General features: G+C 46.3%; 1 protein-coding gene across 1 annotated transcript; it reads right to left on the bottom strand.

The window, feature by feature from the left end:
• Positions 1-2,553: 2,553 nt before the first annotated feature.
• On the bottom strand, positions 2,554-3,976 carry GPR173 (G protein-coupled receptor 173). The gene has a single exon (XM_065901306.1). It carries the CDS (start codon positions 3,931-3,933, stop codon positions 2,812-2,814), a length of 1,122 nt encoding a protein of 373 aa, XP_065757378.1. The 5' UTR covers positions 3,934-3,976; the 3' UTR covers positions 2,554-2,811.
• Positions 3,977-24,809: the final 20,833 nt, after the last annotated feature.

The following is a 24,809-nucleotide window of genomic DNA, read 5'->3' as shown; positions in this document are numbered from 1 at the left end:
AACAATACCATACATTTTCACAGATACACATATATGTAAATAAACACATGAACGGTGGATTGGAAGGACGGTACGTTAAATACACGAGAGTGGGTGCCTATGTGGAAGGGGACATGGGATCAGGGATGGGTGATGAAGGGGACAAAACAAAACGAAATAAAAAATATAAGGGCCTCATATGAACCAATGATGATATAGTGTGCCAAGAACTGAGGAGTATGGTCAACTCAATTCTGTGCATCTGAGAGAGTAAAGTAATTGAATGCCCAGGGAACAGGCTGGCTGGGGAGACTCCCAGCCTTTTTTTTTTTCCCCCTGTGACATCCCTCCCTCTGAATTTAATCAAAGCTTACCAAAATCCGAGCTGTATATAGTGGACCCTTCCGAAGGGCTCCTATCCCAGACTGAGCAGTCCCTCCAGAAGCCATTATTTTGTGTGTTGGGGGGCGGGCATTACCTAACCCCAATAGTTTGATCCTCAATTCCCAGTCTCCATTCTCCATGGTGGTCCACTTTCAGGAACACCTTATCTGGCTTTTTGAGAGGAGACTGATACAGGAGTTGGGAGTGGTAGCTGGGGGCTCCAGGCTTTGGAAAGAGATGGGGTACTCAAGTATCCTGTCGCCCATGTTCAGAGCCTGGGCCAAGGGAGGAAGATCTTATGAGATGGGAGTCTACCCTCTTGCTACATACATACGTACCGTTTTCAAGTTCCATCTCCGAACACTCTACTTCTTGCTGCAGGCACATACTCTATTTTGTCCCCTCTCAATTAGGTGCATATGTGTACATGTGTGCACGCGTGCACTGTATATATCTCCACATACAGGCATTTGCTCACATGTGTGCCCCAGGCAGGAGTGCCCCCCAACAAAGTCACGCAAATACACTGTCTCACTTGACCATACCTCCCCACATGTAGTCACACAGACAGGACACACACACACACACACACACACACACACACACACACACACAGAAAGAGAAAACATCCAATATAGCATTGTTCATTTGTTTTCCATTTACAAAATCCAATGGTGAATCCACGCAGTTAGAAAAAGGAAATGGAGGCAAATCCTCCTGAATGTACCCTATCTACCCCCACCCCTGTGGTGCCCCAACCCACCCCCTGAAAGGCACCCCCATCACTATCACTGAGAGAACAGGTACCCCCCACCCCCAGCCTCTCAGCCACTCTGGCCTGCCTTTCCAAGGCCACTCCATAGCCAGGCTCATTAGTGTCTCTCCTGCCTAGAGTGCCTTCTCCATCCCTCTTGGGTCAAGGTTTGCCCAGTTCTGGAGCTGTCTTGGAGTAGGGAGGGAGTGTAGGACAAGGGCTTCTGTAGGGAAGGGAAAGGAGGTGGATAAATACAGATCTCCTGCTCTCCCAAGAGATGAGAGGGGGACAGAGAACTTGGGCAAGACCAGGCAAAGAATGCCAGTTTGGCTCACCAGTCCATAAGACTTGATGGGAGCCCAGTGTGGACTCTGCCCTGGGAAGGAGGCTTGGGATCTCCCACCTGGGGATTCTGGCTGCAGTCTGCTCCACTTGGGGTGGAAGTAATGGTGGAGGGAGGAAGAGGGAAAGGGCTGTTCAGTGCAAGGAAGTTGGGGGCTGAGGGCCCAGAAGGCCAAGGGTTACCACAGAGGGGCTTGAGGCTCCTGAGGCTTGAGGGGGACAAAAAGAGGTCAGAGAGGAATGGACTCAAGTCCACAGTGCCCTGGAGTTTATACCACTATGACTTACCAAGTCCCTCAAAGAATTTTCATCTTCAGGAGAGTATCATGAACTCAGGAGACAATTCTGGGGTTGAATTCCACTCTGACCCCAGCCTTTGGGATCCAGCCATTCTGGAGAGTTTGACTTTCTCCCTACACTTCCATGGGGTGGGGGGCTGCTCCTGCCTGTATGGCACCCACATCAACCCCGGTGGGGTTGGAGTGGATTTCCATCCTCAAGAAGAAGAGTTGGGGCACGGGGATCCAGTTGGCAGCTTGAGAGAATGCAGCCAAGCTGGGGTCTCTTCAGCTCAAGGCGTGTACTCACATCCTGCTCTTCACCTAACCTGGGCCCATCCCAGAAGCCCTTCTCCCTCCCCTCCTCGCTTCTCAAACAGATGCTCAAGAAACACTTGGGAGGTCTGGACATGGTGGGGATGGAGAAAAGACCGGGCTTGGGACCAGGGTTAGCCTAAAACAACATTGCACACAACATAGCAATTAAACATTCCTTGCTCCCTGGGAACCCAGCAGCCCCTTCGGTCCCTCTTGTCAGCAGATCAATTTCTCTCTAAACATCCAGGCCTTGCTAAAGGACTTGGAAGTGGAGGGTACGTGGGAGCAGAGGGGACAATAAGGGCTCTGGAAGTCTATTTTACAGGACAAATTTCCCCCTTCTGGACAATGTCAGAGGAGAGACATTAAAGCAAGAAAGCCTGTCTCCTCAGCTGTGAGTAGAAAAACCTGCATTTTCAGTTTTTTTTTCTGAATTGTCACTTTGTGTGTGTGTGTGTGTGTGTGTGTGTGTGTGAGAGAGAGAGAGAGAGAGAGAGAGAGAGAGATTGTAGAAGTGGAGAAGGAGGTGGTGGAGACGGGCCCCACAGAACTAGAAATGCCTCTTTCCTAGTCCCCCACCCAGTCCCCAACCCTGGGGAGGTGCTGGCAAAGGTGCCTAGATTCCAGGTGGTTCGAGGGGCTGGGGCTGGAGCTCAGAAAGAAAGGCTCCTGTTATGGAGCCCCACCTCTCCCCTTCTGCTGGCCCCATCATGGTGGCCCTGACTTTCTCCCTGCCTGTCTGCCTACCAGCCTGCTTCACATGACACAGTAGGGTTCTCTAGGTGCCGGGGCATCTCCTGTGCCCCAGCAGGGGGCGTGAGTCCTCAGGCACTTCTTGAGGTCCTTGTTGAGCAGGAAGCAGACGATCGGGTTGACGGCAGCCTGGGCGAAGCTCATCCAAACAGCGGTGGCCAGGTAACGGTGGGGCACGGCACAGGCTTTCACAAACACTCGCCAGTAGCAGGCCACAATGTAGGGTGACCAGAGTAGCAGGAAGAGCAGTGTGATTGCGTAGAACATACGGCCCAGCTGCTTTTCACCCTTGACCTCGTCCATGCCCAGCAGCCGCCGGCTGGCTGCATGCCCATTCTGCCGGATACCCAGCAGGGTTGGTGGCATGGGCCCACGGCCAAAGCCAGCGATCCAGTTGGCAGCAGCCTGGCCGGTGGCCCCAGGACCATGGAATGTCCAGTTCTGGCTGATGGCTGGCACCATCTGCACGGGCTTCATCTTGCGGTGACGATACTCGAAGAGGAGCAGCTTGCCATAGACAGCATGTGTGGCTGCCATGAGCACAGCCAACATAAGCATGAAGCCCAGCGTGTCATTGGCCTTGAAGTAGCGATGCTCAAAGATGCACTGGTCCTCCTCACGGATGAACTTGTAGGTGCCCACGTCGAAGACAGGTGGGAAGGCCATGGCCACAGACAGGGTCCAGGCCATGCAGATGACAGCTGTGCATGTCCAGAGTGTCATGCGCTTGGCGTAGAAGCGGTGGTGGGCGATGGCCATGTAGCGTGTGACGCTGATGCAGAACAGCATGAAGGCCGCATGGAAGCAAAAGAGCACAGCCATAAAGGCCACAATCTTGCAGCTGAGCGCACTGAAGGTCCATGAGGAGCCATGGCGCACAGAAGCCAGCACAAAGGGGAAGCAGACGGCAGAGCGTATGCCATCAGCCAGGCACAGGTCCAGCAGAAAGTAGTAAGGAGCCTTGTGCAGGGCACGCTCCTTGAGCACCAGCAGGGACAAGATGGCATTGCCCGCCAGGCTCACGCACATGATCAGTCCCAGCAGCACCAGCTTCACGTAAGCCGATGCTGATGGTGGAGACAGTGCGCCGCTCACCTCCTCGGGCTCTCCAGTGGTGTTGGCCATACTGAGGGGCAGGGGCTGCTCCCAACCCTATGGGGTCAGCCAGTCCGGTGCTCGATGGGCCCCGGGGGACTCCATCAGTTGTCCTGCTGGGCTGCACCTGCAAATGAGGACACAGACACAGAGAGACAGAGATATGAGGGCAGGAAAGAGACAGAGAGAAAACACACACAGGGGCACAGAGACAGAGTGAGAAAGGAGAGAACAAAGAGATAGAAAATGGACACAAATTGAGACAGAAATGGAGGGGATGAGAAAGAGTGAGAAGAGACAGGGAGAGAGACAGAACCAGAGAGACAGGAAGTGGGGGAAAGAAGGAGGGCGTAGGGAGGGAGGGAGAGAAACACAAGAAAAAGAGACAGTGAGAAACAGGTGGAAAGGAAAAGTGAGGAAGAAACAGAAAGGGCAGTGTTAGTATGTCTAGGTGGCCTCCCCACTTATTCCCCAGCTGGTGTCAGGCCCTGCCCCTGGCTCACTGCTGCTCCTTCTCCCTCCTTGCTGGGTAAGGAGGTGCTTCGTCTCTCTGGATGTCCTCGGTTATGTTTCCTCCACTGGTGGGTCTGTGGGATGGGGATGTTGATGCGGCTCTTCTCTCCCTTTGCAAAGCCAAAAGTTTGTGTTCTTCAAACTTTTTAAACTGCCACCCATAGTAAGAAATACATTTTACATCACAGCCTGGTACACATACAAGCATGTGTACATACAGCTGAACCAAAAGTTTCACAAAACAGTACAGATCCTATGTATAATGCACCTAGTTTCTATTCTGTTTCACAGATTTTTTGGTTAATGCTGGTAGCCACTCATTAAATAGGTTTCTTTATTCATAACCAAGCATGTGCTTAGCATGCTCGTGGAACAATGGGAAGACCAGTGTGGCTGGAACAGGGTGGCAAGAGAGACAGTGGAAGGTGAATTCACAGAGGGGTCTGGGGCCAGATCGTGCAGGGCTGTGGGCCATGACAAGGACTTGGGTTTTTACTTTAAGTGAGGTGGAGAGTATATGTGAATATAAAGACTTAGATATGCTTGTGTGTATTCATTTGTTGAAAAACTATTTATTGAGCATATACTGCATGCCAGGCACTGGTGATACAGCTGTGAAATAAACCGACAAAGATCCCTGCCCTTGTGAAGCTGATATTCTAGATAATAAAGAAGATACATAGGTGAAGTATACTAGGTCAAATGATGATAGGTTCCTAAAAATAAAAATAAAGGATGGAAGGGGGATAGGAAGTGCTAAGGGTGGGAGAAGTGCAGTTTTAGATGAGGTGGACAGGGAAGGCTTCATGGAGGAGGTGTCATCTGAGCAAAGACATGAAGGAGGTGAGAGAGTGAGCCATGTGGACATCTGGGGGAAGAGAAGTCCAGGCAGAGGGAACAGCCAGAGCAAAGGCCCTGAGGTGAGACTGCATGTGGTACATTTGAGGAAGAGCAAGGAAGAGGGTGGAACACAGTGAGTGAGGGGAAAGTGGTAAGAGGTGAGGTCAGAAAGGTGGTGAGGCCAGATCACACAGGCCATGGTGAGGACTGTGACTTTTACTCTGAGTGAGATGGGAGCTGTGGGACGGTTTTGAACAGAGGCGAGATGTGATATGACTCAAGATTGAATGGGATCCTGCTTGCTGCGGTGAGGAGCACAGATCATGTGAGGCAAAGGTGGAAGTAGGGAGACTACTTAGGAGGCTCTTGCAGTAATCCAGGTAAGGAATAACAGCACCCCCGTGCCTCTTGCCCTGCTTTGCTTCTCTTCCTAGAATTTCTCTCTTCTAATGTACTATATAATTTACTTTTAAAATAGTTGTTTTAATTAATTAGTTAATATTGATATATAGTTCATGTATGGTATTATATAAGTTACAGATGGACAACACAGTGATTCACAATTTTAAAGGTTATACTCCATTTATAGTTATTATAAAATATTTACTTTAAATTTTTGGTTTATTGCCTGCCTCTCCCTATTAGAAGGAAAGCTCCACAAGGGTAGGGATTATCGACTCACACACTCTCCTCTAGAAGAGCAATGCACAGCCCATGGTAGGCCCTCAGTCAAAAGCTGTCAAATCAATTGGTTGAGGGACTAGAGGGGCTGGTGGCTCAGGGAGGGCTGCCTGGAGGCTTCCAGGTGGGATTTGCTGAGAGAGCTGTCTGGGCAGTGAGTGAATGGGACAGCACAGGCAAAACCTGGGGGGAAGCAGGAGAGCTCTTAGTGTGTGCGGGCTGGGTGTGAGGTGTGACAAGGTAGCAGGGCAGTTCCCTGAGGAGAGGCAGCAAGGCAGAAGCTGGAGAAGCTCAGAACTCCTGCTGGGACTGGGATGGGCTTGAAGTTGGGGGAAGTGGGGCTTGAGTGGAATGTCTTTCTACCTCCTCCCTCCCAGGAAAACAGCTCCCCTCTGCACTGTTTCCCAGTTCAACCCAACATGGCCTGCCACAGCCATCTGGGGCCAGACTTTGATGGCACCCCAAAGTCTCAGAGCTGGTGCCAGTGGGCCAAGAGAAGGTGCTAGGGCAGGGGCTTGAGAGAAGTGGCGTTGGTGGGCCCCTTCGGCCCCTCAAGGCCTCATAGCTCCCACACAACTGTGGACCAGCCGATAGCTGGGTGTGTGTAAATATGCACACACACACACACACATACACACACGCACTTCTTAGCCTTGAGGAGAGGCAGGGAGGAAGTGATAGAGACAGAGACTGAATGTAAGACAGAGTCAGAGAGACACACGAGTGACAAAGAAGGAGAGAGGAGCAGAGAGAGAGAGACAGACAGACAGACAGACAGATGGAGACATAGGAGGGAGGGAGGGAAGGGGTGGGACAAATACACAGAGAAAGGAGAGAGCCTTACACAGAGAAGAGGAGATAGAAATAGAGACAGAAAGAGGAAGAAGAGATAAAGTGAGAAAAAAGAGAGAGACACACACACAGAAACAGAAAGTGCAAGAGACAGACAAGGGAGAGAAATAGAGACAGAAAGGGGAAAAATAGAGAGACAGAGAGAAAAAATAGAGACAGAAAAAATAGAGACAGAGGGAGAGAGGGAAGGAGGGAGGGAGACAGAGACAGAGAGATAGAAGGAAAGGGATAATGCCAGGAAATAAAGCGAGAAAGATATAGAGAAATAGACAGGGACGGGGAATGAGAGACAGATAAAGAGGGGACGGACACAGAGGCAGAGACAGAGACAGAGAGAGGCAGAAATAAAGATGGAGACAGAGAGGGAGACACAGAGAGACACACTAAGACCGAGAAGGTGGATAATGTGTAGCCGAGTCCCAGTGAAAACAAAAACAAACACTAAAACAAAACAAAGAAAACAAAAAACCATAAAATAATAGAAGCAAACAAACAAAACTCTGGTGTTGCCTGGAAAGCTGGGGTGATTATATAAAAAGTGAGGAGAGTGTTCTTCTAAGCATAGACTGGCAGCCACAGCCTGGGACCATCCAAAACTAAGGGTGCATGTGCATACACATAACATCTACACACCTGCTCGTGCTCAGATGCCCTTAGAGAAACACAGACACCTACACACACACTCACAAACACATAGGCTACTCCTATAGAGACCCATGGACAGCAACCAGCTCACACACAGGGGCACTGGTGTGCACACACGGCACTCATACACACACACACACACACACACACACACACACACACACACACACACACGGTATATCGTGTATGCGTCCTCATTCACACAGGCACAGTGTACCCTGCTTAAACACCAGTGCTTTGTCCTCAACAAAGGCATTACTGCCCCCTAGGGGACATTTTGGAAATTTATCGGAGCATTTTTGGTTGCCACAGTGCTGGGTGTGTCCTTCTAACACTTGGGGTCCTGGGCGAGGATGCTGGCCATTCAGTGACCTGCGGGGCAGTCCCACACAGCCAACATATGTCCCTCATCCCATAGGATTTTGGACTTGGAATGAACTGAACCTAGAATCTAACTCTATTTCACAGTTAAACACAGTTGTTCCTTTGATTTAATATACCCTGAATTATCCAGGAATGTGGCTGCCATGTAAGTCTAGAGACTGTACTTTGTTTTGTAGAGCACTTTCCTTGAGCTGTTCAGTATTTCAGAAACTCTCACCCCTAGGCCTTTGCCTGTCATTTGCCTGCACTTCGTACAAGGGGCAGCTTCTGATTTTTCCCCTTCTCCTAGATCCACGTTTACTCATTATAAGACGTTACAAGCTTCTAATTCACTGAATCTCCTGGGGAGTGTCATGCCCAAGCATTTCCATATTGAAATGCAAATTATTTTCTTATAAGTCACTTTTATTTCTTATTTATTTATATTAGAGTTAATATAATGTGGCTATTGTATAACATACTATATGAATTTTCTTTTGAAATTATATATGCAGAGAGATTGTATTATCTAAGAACTTCATGTCCAAATAGTAAAGAGATGTTACAAAATATGTTACATAAAAGAGGGTGTTGGGTATGAGAAGGCTGAGAATTGCTAATATGCAGACACACTCAGACACACACACACGTGCAGTGGCCCACAAACCCACAATTATAACTCCCTTAACATACACACAAACTTTCAAATTGTGACAGATACACACACACAAACCTACTCATTGTCACTCACATGTAGACTCATATATACCCTTTGTCCCAGTGTACCTGATGATTCAAATCCTCTCACGTATTTAAACTCTTGCACCACAGGTGCAAGAAAACAGTGGCATACCTATGTCATCACATATACAAACATGGTTACACATGTTAACACTCAGTCACTTACATATGCCAGCATGCTCACATGCACTTGAACCCTGCCACACATATGTATATACAGACTGCCCCTCAGATACCCACAGAAAAAACAGACAAGTAAAAAACTGCTCACATATCACACATGTACATACTCTAACACACTCTAACATACAGAGACCAACTGATCCAAAACCTCTCACATAGATTAGGCACACTCACCAACACAGATGTGTACACTCTAGCACAGGTATACACAGATGCCCATACATGTACACGCTCACTCATGCAGAGAAGTAGACCAGCTCCAACACAGACACACACACACACACACACCCCTTAGCAATATGCAAGCACAAGCAAACACAAAGAAAAAAGCCAGATATAGTGTATACAGATACACTCTCACACACAGACATCTATACACACACAAACTTGCTCACAAAGCAGATACTTACTTGACATATACAGCCTGCAACAGGTATACACCCAGAGACAAACCCTGCAAGTGCACAGAGCAGCCAACTCCAGAACGCACAGGTGGAAACATTAGCAGAGCTGTCTGGGGCTGGAGCAAGAGGGGGCTTGAGGGGACCATGTGAGAAGGGAGGTTGTAAATGTCTGGATTGCTTCCTGTCGAAACATGCCAGATAGTCAGATTTATTACTTTGGTTGCCACTGGTTGTTCATCATCAGTGAGGTTTTTTGGCTTTGCCCATATATGTACAATGTTTGTTTTTCTTTTAATCTGATCTCATTCTTATTTTTCCACAATTTTTTCTATGAAAATAGAAGGGCTGTATGATTGTAGCTGTTATTACTATTATATAGAATTAGATGTTCCTAAAGAGAATATAACAATTTTGTTAATTTCCTTGATTGTTGCTTCTTTATTAAAAAAGTTTTCTTCTAGAACATTTCATAATTAATTATTATCTTTTGTTTTTAGGTAAAATATTTGTCAGTAAATGAGTGCAGCCTGACTATAGTTGAATTGAATTGATTCATTAAAGGGAACTCTCGGCCTTTCTGGGTTTGTCTCAGAGTGCTGCTTAAAAATGCAGAAGACCTAAAACTTGATTTTTGGAAAAAATCAGTTTTCAGAAGTCACAAAGGGTCACACAAAGGGTCAGTCTGCTGACCCCTTCAATACTTTATATTCACGTAGATTTAATTCTTAAGATATTTCTTTCCCCATCAAATTGGACTTTTTGATTAAAGCTGGAAAATCAAGAGACTCATAAGACAAACACAGTAGTCTCCCCTCCAAAATAATCCAGGATGTTCCTAATTTAAGCAATTTAATGAGGATTGTCTCAAATTTGAGTTCAGCTGCCCAGTTAGCCCTCTTTTCCTCAACTTAAATGTCCAATTTGTGTGGAAAAGTTATCAACAGAAACCTTCGCAGTAGGCTATGTTGGTCAACTGACCACAAAACACTCTATCACACAGAGAAAGATTTGGACTTTTTGAAGCATCTGGAAGAACAAATTAAGAAACTGGGCTCTTTTTTGAGATGAGTTAGAACATTCTTAGATGGAGTTCAACCAGCTAGTAACAGGGTTATACAATTAACAAGTAAAGCTAAGATGCCCGCCCAGTAGAATCTCACATAACTGTTAGCAGTCTGCCAGGAAAATGTCCACACTATATTTGAGACCAACAAGGTAGAAGAAATAGGACAGGGGCGACTTTCAATTATTTCTGTTAGGAGATACACTGGTGACAGGTCAAAGGACATCGAGATAACACTAACCCAGAAGATTGCTGAATCAAAGGGGTTTTCATTTTCTATTGATGTATCTCAGGATGTTGATTAACTGTGCTTGGTTTATAGTACTAGTCAGAAAGCCTGAAGAGAAATGCCAGAAGCACCAAAATAAACTAAGGTTGAAATATTCAAAGTGATACATAAATATTTTGAAATATTGTGGAAACTCTGCATAAATCTGTGGACTGACGCTGCTGTTGTGATGGCAGGAAGTTTACAGCTGGAATTTGTTCTGAAAATGCTGAGCGTCATCCACTGAGGAGCCTTAACCTATAAAAGTTTGCCTGAAGGTCTAACTTCCACAGTAAATGATGCCAGGTGAATTTAATTAGATCCAAGGCATTACCCACCCACTTGTCAGCTTTCTGTGAAGCACTGGAATCAGTACACCCTTCTCTATTGTTTTAAGCCTAAGTGTGTAGAATTTATAATGGATTTATGAGCTGAAAGAAAAATTTCAGCATTCCTCTGTGAATGATTCTCACTTTGCAGATTTGATGCTTACTGGCTTCAACACATGGCTCTTTGAGCACATGAATAAAATGACATCAAAAATTTTCGACACTCAAAGATACATGAAAGTATACCGACAAGGTTTATGGATTTGAAGCCAAACTTCAACTTAGAAGAAATCAGGTCAAGTATGGTTCCTTGGGTGATGTTTAGTTAGCATTATAAGTTAAATACTAAAGAAGATTTACTGGGATGAATAGAACAAGGTCTACTTAGGGGAAAACTTCATCATTATTTTTAAATACTCAAAATGAAAATTTTCTGTTGGATCCAAAATTCATGAGCATTTGTTACAAGAAATTTCAACATCACATTTGACTGAAAGAAAAGAAAGAGGTGTTAGGTTTAAAGAAGGATCTCACCTTTGAAGTACGAAATTCAAAGACTAAGAATTATAGATTATTGATGAGAAAAGAGTTTTAATAAATTAAAAAATACCCTTTGACCATTTGCTGCCACTTAGGCAAATGGTTTCCTGTTGATGGTGACTACCAAGAGACAGAAGAGATTATGTAGCTATTCTGAGCATAAAACCTGGGTCTCTGCCTGGGCATAGCAAGAACAAGTGAGGAGTTATAAAAGGGAGGTGAAAAAGGGAGGCACGAACAAGCAGTTGTTCCATTTGTTAAGAAAGGTTGGTATGGTGTGAAAGCACCAGCCATATTCAACACAAGAAACTGCACCTGATGCTTCAGAGAAACCAAAATGATACCTGATGACCCCAAAGCTCATGGTTTTGAGGTGAGTTTTGCTGACCTGCACAACCATGCTGCTACATTCACACATTCAAGCTAATTATGAGGACATTAGGGCAAACTATGCCTAAACAACCTCCATGGAATGGGTCTTACCTTCAACAACATGCCTTCCAAGATCAAGAAGAGGCAGGCCACAATAGAAGTTTATATCCGTGTCAAAAGTACCAATGGTTATTTGATTCATTTGTTTTGTTTCGGTTTTTACCAAGAAACACAACTTGGCATAAGGGATCTACACTCAGCACCAAGTGATTTACCAAATCATGATGAAAATGACCATAAAATAAATCAAGACAGTCATGACCAGAGATGCAGAAGAAGTGGGCACGAATGTTGACCACTACAGATTTGCACGAGTGAATTAAAAAGTTATGTTTACAGAAGCGAGCTCAAGTGTACTATGAAAATATTTGGAAAAGATTTCATTTGAAAGTTGCATACAAATTCAATATTAAATAACTCTCCTAAAACTTGGCATTTTAATTTTTCTTACCACAATTTTTATAATATAAAGAAAATGTAAGGAATTTCTTTTCACCAAACCCCAGTACCCCTACATCCTCTTAAGTTTACTACAGTGTGCCATACAAATATTTCACCTTCTCTGTGTGCCTGACACATTCACAGCTAGTCGTATTGCGTGGACACTTGCACACATGAACAGATACACAGCACACAGGCATAGGTGTACATGGAGATTCAAATTTACACACACATCCAGACTTACCCCAGCTGATAGGTGCAGTCAGATGCTCACACACACACCTCCTCCTCTACACAGAAAGAGGCATGTGTGTAGGAGCCCACTTACCAGCAAATCATGCAAAGATTTATATAACACACACGCACATATATAACCACCCTTCTATAGAAATACAGGCCTGGGCACCGATACATTTGCCATTCACATGGGCACGTGCACACACATACACCTACAGACCAAATCGTATGGACCTATATGCTTTCAGACACAGTCATGTATGCACAGATGTAAGAACTTGACATTCAGTCACAGGGCAAGTGCAGCTCACATCCTACAGATCCAGGCCCTTTCCCACCCCAAATTCTTACACTAAGAGATTAAAACCTACCATCTTATATGAACCCTGCCCTGGCACACATACATATACACACAGTACAGACTTGCTCGCCCATACAGACACATGGCTCAGGCTCACTGCTACACACAGAGGCAGGCAGGCAGGTGAAGCAATGCAGGCTCACACATACACACCCACATAGCTACTGCTGCTTATAAACACAGACAGACACACTCATTCACACCTACACATACATTCACATGACACAGATACACACATCCTAGTACATGGCCATATAGGCCTAAATCCTCTACACACACACGCATCCACCTACATCATCACATATAAACCTGAATACCAACCTTCTTACATTTACAGACACTCACAACATGCACACATTTACATCCTGACCACTGTAAACCCGTTTACATATTCAGATAAAAACGCACTGCGCACTACCACAGATACAGGTATATGCACTCATACACTCAGATGTGTGTATGCTGGGAAGCATACACACAGGGCCAAACCTCTTCCATCAACCTCCTAGACCCACACTTCCATCCTCATACACCCATGGTTTTATATACACACTGGGACACATATAAGTACAAACCCACTTTTATGTATAAACACACCCTCACATACACCCACAATCTGCTCATTCTCTCACACATACATGTGGATACTGATAATGTGGCAAATACACACATAGAAACTACCCCGTTCACACTTGCAGATAGACACATACTGTCATCTACACATAGGCGTATGTGACAATTATAGTACTGGGTAACTCCTTATGTGGCACAGAGGACTCATTATGTACCAGGCACAGTCCAAAGCACTTTTTGAATATTAAGTCATCCAATTCTCATTCTATGAGATAGGTAGTATTATTACCCCTACTTTACAAATAAGAAACTAAGGCTTAGTTGAGGTTAGGTGACTTGTCCAAAGCCACACAGCTAATAAAGCCATGTAAACCTAGAGCCTGGCTCAAGACCTTACAGATCCAACTTACTCACATGTAGAAACACACTCACCTCATACACATATACAGATACACACTACTTTAGCACAAGCACATGCACACACAAGCCATGTACTGACAGGCTCAGGTACAAACAGTTACACACATACACATACACAAACATGGACATGCTCACATTTACAGACACTCCAGCAGAGGTATATCTTGCCCCAGGAAAGATATACACATTCACACACACACCCACAATCATGCACCCCACCAAAACACACCCACACTACTAAACACACAAAACACCCACATATACCACCTACACACCATCTAAATAAATCCACACTCACATACAGATGCACCCACATTCTCAGATACTCTCCCCAACCAGATATACCCAAACGCTCTCACACACACTACCCATATATATTCACATGCACACACATCACCCAGATATACCCTATCTCCCTCCCATACACCACCCAGAGAGAACCGCACACATCCTACTTAGATATACCCACTCCCACACTCCCCAGCCCAGGTGGGTACACATTCTCTTTCACACACACTATTCAGATGCACCCACTCTCACACACACACCCAATACTGATACACACTCTCTCACACACATCCCATCTAGACACACCCATCCTCATACACACATACCTCAAATACACCTACACTACACACATACCTCAAATACACCTACACTCACAGGCACTCCACCCAGGTACAGCCACACTTTAAGCAAACTTCCAACTCAGTACACCCACACTCTCACATACAACATTCAGATACACCCAAATTCACACACACTCCCAACCCAGAGCCCTCATACCCAACCCAGGCAAACCTACAGTCTTTTTCACATGTGGTATCAAGATACTCCTACAATGACACACACACCATTCAAACACACTACACTTACACCCCACCCAGATACTCACACTCACCCAATTCAAATACATCCACATGAACAGATACCCACATACACATAATCCAGAGACACCCACTCACAAACAAATCCTATCCATATATGCCCACACTTCTCATGTTCTTTCTTTGTCTGTCTCTGCCTCTCTCACACATACACACACAAACAGATCCCGCTCACACAGCCCCAGCCAGATACATCCACACTCTCATACATACACACAACATCCAGATTCATCCCATGTGGACCACTGAGATACATTCACACCCATATGCATCATCTAGATACACTCCACTACCATCTAGATACACTTGCAAATTCACACACACACATCCCATCCAGATAATCCAACTTTCATACATGCCATCCAGGTGCACTTCCCCAGACACTCCACTGCCCAAACACATCCAATGTTCTCATCCTCTCCACACCACCCAGATGCCCCCACATTCCAAACTCACACTTCCCACCCAGTAATGTCCCCCAAACTCTCGTTCTCACACCTCATCCAGTTATACACACACTCACACACATACCCAAGTACATATATACCCAGATATGCACCCAAAGCTCTAACAACACACCATTCAGATATACCTTAATACATACTCCACCACCCAAATACACCTGTGCTCTCACCCACCCACCATCCAGATGCACTCACATTCAAACACACTCCACCCAAAATACACCCACACACTGTCTCACAAACAGCCCAGATGTACCACACTCTCTCACACATCATCCAGATACACCCAGCCACACACCAAAACACTCACATTCACTCCCTGACCCAATAAAACCCAAACACTTCTACCCCATCCAGATACACCTACACACTTCTCCCACTGGATACATTCATGCTCTCACACTCCCACCACACTCAGAAACACCTACGCACTCTCTTATACATACACACAATCCAGCTCCCCCCTCTCTCTTAATCACCATCATCCAGAATACCCACACTCCACGCACACCATGCAGGTATACCCATGCTCCCTCACACACCACACACACTTCACTCACATATACCCTCCACAGCATCCACAGATACTCCCAATTATATACACACTCACATATACCCCACCCTCACCCAGATGTGCCCAAATTCTCTCTCTTACACACACACAGACACACACACCATCTAGATAAACTCCATCACACACTTATATTGCCTAGATACACGTGTTCTCTCACCCACCTACACACCATCCAGATACACCCACACTTGAATGCCCCCACCCCAATACACCATACTCCTTCATACACTCACTCTACCCAGAAATACCCACACTCCCTCTTATACACGTAACATAGATAGGTCCACACTGTAAAACATACATCATCTAGATAACCCCCGACTCTCTCTTGCGCCATCCAGATACACACATACCTACATACCCCTCAAATATATATATCCTCACACATATTCCCACACAGCCACACCCAAAATGTTACTTATAACATCCTCCACCGAAATAGGCCAATGGTCTCATAGTGCCTCACAAATGCACCATTCACACACACCCACATCCACACTCATCCCTCTCAAATACACCCAAATGTCTCACACTCAAACCCTACCCAGATACGCCCAGGCTCTCTCTTACATACACACAACCCAGATCCCTTCTCTCTCTCTCTCTCTCTCTCTCTCTCTCTCTCTCTTTCTCTCTCATCAAATATAGCACCCACTCCACACACACACCCCACTTTACCTGAATATACCTTCACTTTTCACTTATACATACACATTTAGATCTAGATTTCTCCCTGGGTAGCACAACTTGGGTGTTGTGTGTGAAAACCATTTACCAACCCTTGATACCATACAATGCCATTTTGTCCTGGGCCTTTGATGGTGGAGGGAGGATGGGAAATGAGGTCTTTGTGTTTCAAGAAATCCTTTTCTAAAGAGGTCACAGGCCCCCTTCCCTAGTAGGATATCAGTCATTTTTGGTTCTTACTTCTTGAGTGTGAATGATGACAGGAATTCTCCTGAGACCCTCACAGAAGCCCAGCACATGGTCAAGGCCAGAGAGACCCCAGAAGGGGGTCATGGATTGCTCAAGTGTTTTGGCTTCCATCATCTAGGATGTCTACACAATTAGAGCCAGACATAGTCTAGCAGGGTACCTGACTTTCAGACAGGCACATAAATACATGCTGGGGTACACATAGTTCATGCAGACTCATAAATGCCCTCCCTTATCACCCTCTTAATGATAAGGCCTATCTGCACAAGCCCAAGGCCAAATCTTTCTCCCTCTCTCACATACATACCATGAGACAGGCACATGCACAAATACCTACACTCATCCCTACAACAGGCACACCCACAGCAGTGCACACTCACACTGCACTTGGTCCCACATATGCACATCCATTTATTCTCAAACACAGACATATATGCATAGCATATACTCACATGACATAATGCCCATGAAGGACATACTTTCACTCACAAACACAGGTGTACACACAGGCATATTTACATATGTCCACAGACAGGCAGACTCTGTATCACACCCAGTGAGACAATGAACAAACATGACACACAGAGGTGAGCTCCCAAATGTATACACATACAGCCCCAGACATGACCACATAAGCATATTCACACATACTCACACCAGGATGTACTCACACAAATGAACACCCAGATGTGCACGTGCTTGTCAATTAGATGGTGTACTCATACATGGACATTCTAACACACATAGACTTATACACACAACTGGGCATGTACACCTATAAGCGTATTCACATGAACTTAGGCTTGTACCTCATTCATTTCTGCATGCAAAGAATCAGACATGGAGACACAAATGTACTTACAAAACACAATTACGCACACCATTTATGTTGACACATGTTCATACACCCATGAGAAAATATGCAAACAAAAGAAGACTCATGCACACATGGAAGAATAGTCACATATTCTCACACACTTGTACATCTGCACAAGAAGAATTGCTAACACTCATTACAGACACACACATGCAAAGACAACCTCACACACACACACACACACACACACACACACACTCAAATGCACTTATAGGCCAAGAGTGGTGTGTATGTACATTCACTTACACGGTTCTACAACATATGCTCCAGAACAAACAATGGTAGATAAATACAAATACACATATGCAAATAATTATAACTATACAAATTGGTGCAGTTCAGACACCACCTGTACATTCAGACAGACACACACCCAGGCATATTTACACACACATACACTTAGATGTGTGTGAATACACAGGCAAATATACAGACATGTTCACTCAAGTGCACACACAGCTACATGTTCACACATACTAGCATATACACACACATTCACTCAGTCACTCACAGGCATTTCCACACACACATTCACACTCACTCAGAAATTCAAACAAAATACATAATGAGACAGGTGCATCCAAGTATTATGAGTTGTAGTTACTCATGCACACACCACACTGAGTGTGAGTGCACACTCACACTAAGAGATGCACTCACACCATGCTCAGAGATGTACGCTCAGAGGTACAACAGTGTACCCAGAAACACAACTAGACATATACATGAATGCAGCCATTTACCTATGCACACAGCTTTTTGTGCATATATTTAAAGGTGTACAGCCCCCCAGCCATACCCATATATATAATCAAATGTGCACACATAGGCAAACCCACAAGGCATACTTTCATGCACAAAACATGTGCATTCACACACTCTCCCCTACCCACACAATTAGTTATCCTTATACTAGTGTGACCACCTACACTAACATTTCCCTAATCAGATGTAGACCCATGGGTCTGTCTACAGACAATATGTATTCAAACATGCACACACAGACATAGACATAATTCAAAATGCTGGAGAATCCACAAAGACATTCACACACAGGCCTACTCATACATATACACGACAGGCACACCCACACAGAAGCATGTGTATCCACACTTACCCTCCCATACATGCATGGACATACACACATACACATGCCCTTGCACTTACAAACACACCATTTAGATGCACTTGTATTCATATGCACACAGGGGCATACACAAATATACACAATCAGATATATCTGGGCAATCACCTAATAGGACATGTACACCCAGGCATTCTGAAACCCTCACACTCATACACATACAATCAGACATGTACACTCAAAGACAAATGTATACCACATACATATATTTAGCCAGACATTCAACAGGCCTATTGGCTCAGAGAAACACACCCTCACTCAGGCTCAGGATCCAACATGCCCATTTGCTCACCCACACAGACATGCAAAGTCATACCCACTCCCTTGTACACACACCATCCTACCCAGACACCCACACAGTTTCACACCATCATGTGACCTGCTAACACACACAGACTCATACACATTCATAGTGCCCATGAACAGACAGACACACACAGCTATATGTTTTCAGTTGCACATATACACCCACGCTCAGGCCTAGATGCCTCTGGACCACAGGTGGGGTTCTCTCCCTTCTGCACCTAATGCTTCTTCAGAAAAGTCTACTCCATAAGCCTACTCTATATATCCCACCCCTCCCTGCCCCCACAGAGGAGGTCTTCTGGGCCTCAGTGTTTCCCCTCTTCCTAATGCTCCCCTGGCCTTGAGGACTCTCCTCCAGCCACTGACCCCTCACTCAGTGTTCCACCACATCTCACACCCAGAAACCAGCCAGCAGACCCAACTGTCCCTCCAGCCCAGGCTCTATGTTAGTGACTCCCTGGGACCCGTCCCCCACAGCTCTGGCTGCTGCATGGGCCACACCCGAAGTCCTGTGATCTCAGAAGCTTCAGCCCTGTCCCCACGCCCTGCCAACCACTGACCACAGGCCAAACTCTTGCCAAGTCTCCCCTCAACAGGGAGATGCATATATCACCAGAGTCAGCAATGCTGCAGGCTGCAAGCCAGGCCTCTGCTAGCTCACGGGGGCTAGAGCCTCTGTGTGTGTGTGTGCACAGACAGGGGAAAGTGCAAGAAAGGAGCCTGGAGGAGGGTGGGGGCAGGAGGCTCTGCCCACAGCCACCACTTATTCCTCCTTACAAATGAGGAGTAACAACACAGAGTTGCTCCTGCCTCCCCTTCCCCTCCTCCATTTACCTACCTGCTGCCCTCCCCACATCTCAGCCAAGACCCTGGAGAAGAGGAGCCAGTCCTTCCCCCAAATAATTAATGACAATATTAATCATGAACAATCAGCAACAATATTGACCATGAGCTTTGCTGACATTGCTTCAGGGCCACTTCTATACACATCCTTTACTTACATGCATCAACTCATTTAGTCACTACACACAGCCATGAAGGAAGGGTTACCAGTCTCTTTGACAGATGAGAAAACTAAGGTTCAATAAGTAGCACACTTTCACTAAAGTTGCAGAGCCAGTAGTTGAGGGAGGTGTCCCTGGAGAATCCATGTTCTCCATATACCAGGCTTTCTGCTTCTTCAGACAGAGGGACCACAAGGCCATAATATCTGGGGAATCCCAGACACAACAATGGGAGTCCAAAACAGACTGAGAGCCTTGGATGAAGGCTGGGGCCCACACTGTGGGGACAACCATGTTGTGTCTGGCCCCTGCAGGGTGCTGTGTGGCATGGTCCTTGCCTCCACCAAGGCATCAAGCAGACTAGGGCCTGGAAGTGCTCCCCACCCCCACCTCACCTTCCTTTTAGCCCTACAGTGGCTTCCTCCCCCTTGCTGGAAATCACAGCAGTATCTTCCCTGGTGAGTGAGCAAAAGTCTGTGCTACTTGTGGGCAGAAACAGGGGAAGGAAGGAAGGAAAGAAGGAAGGAAGGAAAGAAGGAAACAAGGAGTGGGGGGGTGGTCTGGGCTGGGAGCAGTTTCTCTGTCACGTCTACTTACCTGCCAGCTCACACACTCAGGCAGACACACACACACCCTGCATGCTGGCCAAGGAAGCTGTCGGAGAGTGGAGGAGGAGGGAGAGGGAGAGGAGGCAGCTGCAGGAGGCTGAGCCTGCCCAGGGTGCAGGCATCATGAGGGAGCACAGCCGGGCTCCAGGCATGCCTTCCACAGACAGCACACAAGGAAATATTAACACAGCCTCGTGCTCGAATGCGACCATAATGATAAAAACAGACCTTGTACGGGGAAACAGGTGGTGGTTCCCTTCCTCACGGGACATTTGGGATTGAGAAAGATGGGGATGGCTAGAGGACTCTCCAGGCTTGAGTGCCCAAGTAGCCCTTGTGATGGAGTAGAAAGAGTGAGAGACTAACAGAACCAGAGAGAGACAGAGAGCATGGCAGTGATGGAGACTCTGGAATATGTGTGGGGAGACAGAAGTCCCAGCCCCCCATCCTCGGTGGAGGGACGCTGACTACTTACCTAGGTTCTCTCAGCAGGGCTGTCTTGGAATCGAGGGAGGGGGCTCAAGCTGTCTCACTCAGGATAAATCACAGCCCAGGCCACATTGTGGGACCCTCCGTGAGCTGGCAGCCAGTGACATTCCTGCTTCTGTTGCCGTGGATACAGCCGGGCTGGTCTAAATCGCAGACATCAGGGGAAGCAGGCACTGGAGGAGTGCACTGGGCAGGGCTGGGGGTGTTGGGGAACACCAGATGGGCAGCACACAGCCTTGGGGTGCCCAGCTAGCTGGCAGGTGGGGGTTCAGGCAGGTGCTTCCCCAACTACACACTCCCACCCCCATCTTCACGCCACCGCCAAGCTGGGAGGGGGGCCAGCAGTGGCCCCTGCTACCCGTCTGCCCACCTGGCTGCCGGTCCCCCCTTCCCCCTCCCTGTCTGCCCGCTGGCCGCCGCCTTTTGTCCTCAGAAGACACGGTCCCCGCGGGGCCTCTGCCAAGCCTCCAGCAGATGCTCAGGGTCTGGGGCTCCTCCCTGGGAGCACTCGGGCCATGGCCTGGGAGAGCCCCAGGTTGTGGGAGCTCTCATCCAGGCTCACCTCGATCCCCAGGCCTGTCGGGGATGGGGAAGAGGTGCAGGTCCACAGCCAGAGGCAGCAGCAGAGGTGGAGCTGGGGAGGGGATGGACGCCAGAAAGAGGGGGTGGGGTGGAGAGAGAGGCTGGCCTGATAGCTGTGTCCCGGGTTTTAGATCCGGGTTGAGGAGGGTGGCTCAGAGCATCCGAGGGGGGGGTCCTGATGCAAAACGGGGGCACCGTGGGCCTGCCGGAGGGACCCTCCAGGCCTGGGAAGCACCCCAGCTTACACAAATTTAGGTCCCAAGATGCTGGGGACACCCAGCCTGGATAAGGCATCGGCGGGGAGCCCAGGGCACTAAGCTGGACCCCATCTGGGCTGTCCGTCCCCCCTCTCCTCGATTTGCACGGTCCCTGCCTCAGGGGCGGGCGGAGGAGGGAGGGAGGCAGGGAGGGAGAGGGAGGGAGGGAAGGAGGGAGGCTGAGCAGGCAGGGAGACTCCCAGCCGCCGGCCTGGTCCTCCCTGGGGCGGAGCGGGGCGGGGCGGGGCGGGGCGGGGAAGGGGGTCTGGTGAGGCCGGGGAGGACCCGGCTGGCTGGCAGGCCGACTGGGTGGGGATGCTGGCGTGGCGGCTGTGCTGCCAGGACAATAGCTGCCTGGGGAATTCAGACTCCGGCCTTTCTGAGATGCTGGAGAGAGGCATGCGTGGAGGTGGGGAGAAGTGCATGGGCTACAAGTGCAGAGGAGGCAGGGGTGGGGGGATCTACGGTTGGGGTCAGAGCAGAAAGGTCCTGTGGAAGTTTCTCAAAAGCTTTCGCTTGGGAGGGATCCTTAAAGCTCTGAGAGGTAGGATAGACAACCTTATTTAGAATGGGTTCTATGGGCATTTTCCCAGCAAGGCCTGTAGGTGGGAGGGGGTGGGGGCGGGGGCGTGGCAGGGAGCGCTGCCCCTCTCTGAACAGCCCTTCTCAGGACGTCATCTCCCGTGCCACCCCTACTTTCTCTGGGCCAGTAGACAGATACGCACCCATAGTTATGGCCACGTTCCAGGACAGCAGAATGGGCCAGGGGAGGAGAAGCCTTGTAGGCAGAGGTTCGAAGGCAATGAAGAAATACTTCTGTCCTGAATAGATTAAATTGGGACCAAATGATGCCATAGTGGTTCCCCTAATTTATAGCATTTAAGAATTCCAGTTCCCTTGATATAAGCAATTTTCTTCTATTTTCTTTCTTCCCTCATTCATTAGTTCACTCATTTATTAAGCATGGCTGTATGCTAGGTCCAGTGGTGCGCACTGACAATGTAGTTGAATCAGACTTGCTCTCTGCCCTTAGGAAACCCTTGCTCCACTGCCAAGCTGTGGTCCTGCAATCCACCTGCATCTGAACCCCCATAGAGTTTGTGAAACCCAGGCCTACCTCCCAGAAATACTAATTTAGGAGGTTTGAGATGAAGCTCCAAAACCTGTATTTTGACACGGCCCTCAGGTGGTTATTGTTATGTTTGGGCATCATGCTTTGGAGAGGGAGGAAAACCCATGAGTCAAATATAAATTCACAATGGAAATTAGAAAATATTTTGAACTGAGTGATAATGAAAATATTATATCTGAAATTCTGTTGGATGCTGCTAAGGCTATGCTTAGAGAGAAATTATAGCCTTAAATATATATTATTCTTTAAAAAGGCTGAAAATCCATCTCAAGAAGTTAGACAAAGCAAATTAAAGAAAGTAGAAGGAGAGAAATAACAGAGATAAGAGAGAAATCAATGAAACAGAAAACAGAACCACAACAGAGTATTGACAAAGCTAAAAGTTGATTCTTTGAAAAAAAACTAGAAAAATGATAAATCCCTGAGACTGATCCAGAAAAAAAAAATAGAAGGCACATAACTAGTATCAGGAACAAAAGGGGGCACTACAATATGGGTTGGATATACATTAAAAAATATAATAAGGCAGTATTATGAAGAACTTTATACTAATAAATTTGAAAATTTTGATAAGATGGGGACATTCCTAGAAAAATACAATTTACTAAAACTTGCACAAGAAAAATTTTTTATCTGAATAATCCTATAACTATTAAATCATTGAATTTATAATTTAAAAAGCTTTCCACAAAGAAACCTCCAGACCCAGAAACTGCCAATGGTGAATTTTACAAAATAAGGAAAGAAACCCCACCACTTTTCTAATTTTACACAGAATTTTCCGGGGAATTGAAGAAAAATCATATGATCATTTCAATAGATGAAAAAAAAAAGCATCATGACAAAAAACTTAGCAAACTTAAGTTTGCTAAGAATATAAGGGAAGTTCCTTAATTTAATGAACATTATCTACAAAAAATCTATAGCAAATATCATACCTAATGTGGAAACGTTGAATGCTTTCCCTCTAACATAGGGAATGAGGCAAAGATGCCCGCTATAACCACTTCTATTCAAATTGTACTGGAGGTCCTGGCCAGCACACTAAAGCAAGAAAATAAATAAAAGACATAAAGATTAGAAAGGAAGATATAAACATACAATGTCATTTAGTGGTCAAGAAAATATGAAATAAAACCACACTCACTAGAATGACTAAAAAGAAAAAGATAATACTGGATGTGAGAATGTGGAGTGACTGAAATTCTCATACAATCCTGATGAGATATAACTGATATAATCACTTTGGAACCTGGTTAGCAATATTTACTAAGGGTGACCATATACACACCCCATAACCCAGTGATCCTACTCCTAGGTATATGCCCAACACAAATGCTAATATATGTTTACGAAAAGGCATATACAGTAACGTTCATTTCATAAAAGCTATTTGTAATAGCTTTTTGTAATAAATAGCTACAACTATTTGTAATAGTTAAACTGGAAACAACCCAAATGTCATTAACAGAAGAATCATAAATAAATTGTAGTATATTCACAGGATTCGATACTACACATCAATGAGAAGAAATGCCTCACAACTGCATACAACAATATGGATGGATTCTGTAAACATTATGCTGAGGAGAATAAACCAGACACAAAAGAGCACATACCATTTTGGTTCCATTTATAGAAAGGTCTAAAACAGGTGAAACTAATCTATGGTGATAGAAGTCAGAATCTTGATTGCCTTTGGGCCCTGAGTAGGAGGCCCAAGGAGACTTTCTCAGGTGCTGGGAATGTTCTGTTTCTTG

The sequence above is a fragment of the Phocoena phocoena genome, chromosome X (assembly GCF_963924675.1).
Source record: "Phocoena phocoena chromosome X, mPhoPho1.1, whole genome shotgun sequence".
NCBI lineage: Eukaryota > Metazoa > Chordata > Mammalia > Artiodactyla > Phocoenidae > Phocoena > Phocoena phocoena.
This window is presented reverse-complemented; position numbering and strand designations above follow the sequence as displayed.

What these genes read in the sequence shown, in the direction of transcription:
- GPR173 (XM_065901306.1), bottom strand. Translation starts at nt 3,933, where the DNA reads ATGGCCAACACCACTGGAGAGCCCGAGGAGGTGAGCGGCGCACTGTCT.